The 5,482-nt window shown below is 34.5% G+C and overlaps 1 protein-coding gene across 3 annotated transcripts in view; it reads left to right on the top strand.

Moving 5' to 3' along the window:
* LOC106874238 (fatty acid synthase) overlaps nt 1-5,482 on the top strand; it is a 90,805-nt gene that overhangs the window by 55,389 nt on the left and 29,934 nt on the right. For all 3 annotated transcript variants that reach the window (XM_014921893.2, XM_052968171.1, XM_014921894.2), the window contains exons 13-15: nt 707-1,092; nt 3,250-3,501; nt 4,665-4,844. In XM_014921893.2, coding sequence (XP_014777379.1) covers nt 707-1,092; nt 3,250-3,501; nt 4,665-4,844 — 818 coding nt within the window. The remainder of the gene's footprint in view (nt 1-706; nt 1,093-3,249; nt 3,502-4,664; nt 4,845-5,482) is intronic.

The following is a 5,482-nucleotide window of genomic DNA, read 5'->3' as shown; positions in this document are numbered from 1 at the left end:
ACCACCACTAAGAAAAACTACATATCTTGAATTTGTTGTCTAATTTATGTGAAACTTGTTTTATTCTACATTATTTACAATGGATGGATAGGTGTCCTCACCTTGTTTGTTATCACGTTTCAGCTGATGTATTCCCCAGCCCTCATCAGGTTTTCTGGTGGAATTTCAAACCCAACCCTTCATTTGACTAAAAAAAAATATAGAATAATATTGTTTTATTTTGTTTGTATTCACATTTCAGGGGTGCCTTACTCTCAGAGTATTTTCCCCATTATGTGTCTGTTTGGCTGTATTAAATTACAGACAAGCGCACAAACAAGCACAGTTTTAGTAGTATATAGATTGAACTCAAAGTTGAACATTTACTGATGCTGTGTGAACAATCCAATAGATTTAGATCTAAGTAGAATAAAAATAAATGCAAAAGAGAAATTCCCCAAGAATTTGCTGCTAATAGAATTCTGAAGCCTTAATTATTATTTCTTTTTTTTATAAGATGTTGAAGAGGAGTTTTACTTGAATCTCAAATTGAGTTTGTTATACTTGGGGATGGTCATATTTTGCTAATTAAACACTCTCACACGGTCTTCACTTCAGCATTATTTATTATTTTAATTTCTTTCACAGAGTACTTTTGTCACACATCCTGTGACCTCTTGAGCGACTCTCTATCCCATGTCTTACTCAAACTGTTTATTTTTTTTAGATGCTTCATGGCAGGGATGAACTTTAACCCACTGAAAGTATATTCACCAGTCTCCTATCCAGTGTCAAGAGGGACAGGCATGCTTAATTCCATTTTCAAATGGGACCATAGTGAAACATGGGCTGTCCCTACCATTGAACAGTTTCTAGCTTCTGGTTCTGGTAAAGAAAACTGCTGTGTGATAGAATGTGATATATCTTCTGAAGAGGCTAAAGATTATTACCTTGTTGGTCACATAATTGATGGAAGAGTGCTGTTTCCGGCTACAGGTTATCTGGTGTTGGCTTGGAGAGCCTTTGCAAAAATGTTAGCTGCTTTTTATGAGCAACTTCCTGTCCAGTTTGATAATATTACCATCCACCGTGCTACTATTTTACCTAATGCAGGTAAATTCAGTTTTTTATTTTTTAAAACTTTCTTTTCACGAGTGCTGAATATTTTTCCTTGTTATATTTTTAGAATTGTTACAAGTAGCACTTTATCCATTTAGCATTTATACTGGCCATATGCAGGCCAAACATGTTTTATGTTGAAACTTGCCAGAACTGGCCTCTCGGACCTAGCCTATAGTTTTATTCTAAAATGTAATTGCATCATCTTGAACCTACAATGTAATGTATGATTAGTTCAAAATAGTGAATAAATTGTTGTTGTTGGCACTCCGTCGTTTATGATGTCGAGGGTTCCAGTTGATCCGATCAATGGAACAGCCTGCTCGTGAAATTAACGTGCAAGTGGCTGAGCCCTCCACAGACACGTGTACCCTTAACATAGTTCTCGGGGATATTCATCGTGACACAGTGTGACAAGGCTGACCCTTTGAATTACAGGCACAACAGAAACAGGAAGTAAGAGTGAGAGAAAGTTGTGGTGAAAGAGTACAGCAGGGTTCGCCACCATCCCCTGCCGGAGCCTCATGGATCTTTAGGTGTTTTTGCTCAATAAACACTCACAACGCCCAGTCTGGAAATCGAAACCGCGATCCTATGACTGCGAGTCCGCTGCCTTAACCACTGGGCCATTGCGCCTCCATGGTGAATAAACAAGACAGTTCTAAAGGGTTAAAACATCATATTGTCCTTTTCTCACTAGTTTTAGCATGCAAAAACCTATTAAATTCAGCTTCAATGTTTTGTATAATTCTAACAAGTTGTGTTAGTGCTACACGTTTAATGATACTCTCCAGAATTAAGCTGAAGATTGCTACCAGCAAGAAATTTGGGTTGTTAGTTAAATAATGTTAAATTCCTCCGCTTGTTTGTTCATTCTGCAGCTATTTTCCCATAGATTGGATGAATTCTATTAACTGAAGGTTTTATTTTACAGTTGGATATGTCCTTCTTGTCATTAACTTTTACATGTTTTTCAAGTTGGGGATTTTTTGTATTTTGCTTGTTTTCAAAAGGACAAATTAATGGAATGTCAGCATAATGTCACCATTTTTGCTCAACTGGTATTCATACTGGCACATAATGTAAATATTTATGTGCATGAGCATGTGTGCACACATGGCTTCCGTAGTTTGTCTACCAATTTCACTTACAAAGCATCAGTTGGCTTGAAGTTACAGCAAAAGTTATTTGGCCAAAGTACCATGCAGTGAATCAAACTTAAAATAACAGGATTTTGGAGTAAATGCCATGTCAATATACCCCATTTCTAATTATTAAATGCTACTGCTTCTGATTGTATGCCATGTGAAGCTAGTGTAGATGAAGAAAAAATCTGAACATATAGAAATGTATGCATCATAATATAATTGATAGCTGAAAGATACCAAAATAGCTAAAATGTTGCAGAAGTATTATTTTATTGCTTTTACATAAATGCAATGAAAGCTAAATGTCTAGAGTGGAATTTTTTTGATAACATATGAAATGCTCTGGTTATCTAGCAGTTAACTAATTTAACCCTCTAACTGTGAAATTGAATTTCAGTCATTCCAATAATGCTAAATATCTTCCAAAAATTGGAATTGGTATTTACCTCGAGCGAGATTGTTCCCTGTGCCCCTGAACTGGCTCATGTGCGGGTAGCACATAAAAGACATTTTGAGCGTGGCCGTTGCCAGTACCGCCTGACTGGCCTTCGTGCGGGTGACACGTAAAAGCACCCACTACACTCTCTGAGTGGTTGGCATTAGGAAGGGCATCCAGCTGTAGAAACTCTGCCAAATTAGATTGGAGCCTGGTGTTGCCATCCGGTTTCACCAGTCCTCAGTCAAATCGTCCAACCCATGCTAGCATGGAAGGCGGACGTTAAACGATGATGATGATGAAAATGGTTTCAAACATGACACTCCTCAGCAAGAGAGAGATTGGTATATAAAACTGTCTTCTGCAGTTAAAGGTAGTGAAATTTTGAACGGATATATTTACGTCCTGCAGTAAAAAGGTTATAAAAAACAGTATTACTCTTCATGACCCTGTATTATATGATTACAGACAGATATGTATAACTATACTTTTTTTAAAAGAATAGATTGAAGAATATTACTCATCTGTGTTTTATCAAAACGTTTTTTTTAAAATCTTTTTTATTAGGCAAGCTGAAGTTTGAAGTGAACATCATGCAAATAACTGGTGAATTTGAAATCGTTGAAAATGGCAGTCTTGTTGCTAGTGGCAGAATAAGAGCTGTTCAAGACCTTCGCTCTGACATAGCAAGTAATATTAATACTGACTTACTTGATGTTTCTGAAGACCTTAACAAATTAGAAGTTTACAGAGTACTACACCTTCGAGGATATGACTATGGACCTACATTCCAAGGAATTCTTAAAACAAACAGTTTTGGTATGGTGCAATTATTTTTGCAACAGTTTTAAATGATTTCTCTTTACATATATCCTTTAACTCTTTTGATACAGACCTGTCCAAGACAGCCCTTGGTTCTGTAACATAAACTTCTCATTTTGAAGTGATCTAACCCATTAAAATTCCATTTTAATTTATGTTCCGTACACCATCTTAAGTTATTTTACTAAATTCTCCATTTATTTTCAAAATTAATTGAAACAAAGGCTGTGTGTTTTGACAGAAATAGAGCAACAAAAGAGTTGAGTTTGTTAATCTTCATATATTAAAAGCCATAGTCTGTGTCTTTTTAGTGATGATACTGTATTTGTGTGTACAAATGTCATAAATTAGTTGATTTTTGTAATGCAACTGGAACTGTCGAACTCTTAGGTAACCACTTAATAGGTTAGGAGCAATCCACAATCACACCCTGGAATGTTTTGCTGCAATTTGGTATAAGACAAAACTGTAAAGTTCATTCCAGCTAAGGTGCTCTTAAAGAGTTACTTAAACTGAAGGCTGTAAAACAAATTTCTCTGAATTTCCTAGTTTTTAAGATAATATTCACATATTTAAAGAGGCAAATTTTATTTAAAAACAATGGAGCTAGGTGAACTCAGCTGTTAAGACTTACTACAAATGCAGTGTTGGGGACTGGATACTATCAATCAATCTTGATTGATTGTTCAGTGTTTTATCAATTTGGTTATTCACAGCTTAATTCAATTTAATATTCTTGGGAAAGTCATATGGTCTTGTAACTGTGTAAGAAATCATTACCTAGAATTTTTGTAGTAGATATGTTGTGGCAGCATGTTCTTAATGGACATAAATATGGCATGGCCTTTACATAGACTTTCTCCAATACTTCAAAGTTTGTGCTGTTATAAACACAAACAGCAATCATTTCAACAGCAATAAAGATGACTTAAGTGAAAAGCTTAGACTAATGATTTTTTTGAAATGCCAGGTTCCATATTTAATCAAAAAATTAACTGCTTTGATTTAATGTGATGTATGATTGTGGATAAATTTCATTTTATTCAGCCTAAAGTGGATTAAAACATGTTGGCCCTTTTGGATTATTTTTCTTAATTTGAATCAACATGTATATACACGTGTATGTAGTTTAATGTCTCTGTTTTTTTTTCATATTATAGGAAATCAAGGTGTTTTATGTTGGAATAAGAACTGGGTAACTTTCTTGGATACCATGCTTCAGATGTCTGTATTAAGACTACCTGGAAAAGGATTAAGACTACCCACTAGGATCCAATCTGTTTACATAGATCCAACTTGTCATGATGGCTGTTGCAGAGTGGTGAATGATGAAACAAAAGGTTGGTATTTTGAGTGTTTTTATTTTATTTCTATTGCTTTATAAAAGGTAATTTTTTCTGGTGTAAACTTTAACCCTTTCGTTAACCATATTTCTAACCAAAATACACCCCTTATGTGTTTCAATTAATTTCTAACATAATCATGAATTTAGTCTGGTTTCATTAAACAACTTTTTTATTTATCAACATATTAATGTGATTTTTGGAAGATAATTTAACGAAAGGTTCTATACCAATTCTATACCAAAATTTTTGTCACAAAGTGACTTTAATTACAGGTAAATACAGGTAAATTCAACAAAATATAAAATTATTAAAATTTTTGTTCAAACATCGCTATAGAAAATGGGTTATTAGCTAATATTCAATTGGGTATACAACAAAATATTATTATAGAAGAGTTGTGCACATTACTGGATTCATTAGTCTCTTTTGCCAGTATAAAATTAAAATCCAGAGCAGTACCCAGTATTTGATTCACAAATCTTCCAAACTTTGATCCCCCATTTTGTGGGCTTTCCTGGCATATACTGTTGAAAACGCACTCGGCCTTTATAGCCCACCATATCCTCATCTATAAACTGTTTTATATGTTTTGAACACAATCAATGAGGGGTCTTATTTTAAATAAGGGATCA

This window comes from Octopus bimaculoides, chromosome 1 (assembly GCF_001194135.2).
Source record: "Octopus bimaculoides isolate UCB-OBI-ISO-001 chromosome 1, ASM119413v2, whole genome shotgun sequence".
NCBI classification, from domain to species: domain Eukaryota; kingdom Metazoa; phylum Mollusca; class Cephalopoda; order Octopoda; family Octopodidae; genus Octopus; species Octopus bimaculoides.
Note: the sequence above shows the minus strand (reverse complement) of the source record. Positions and strands in the feature narration are given on the sequence as shown.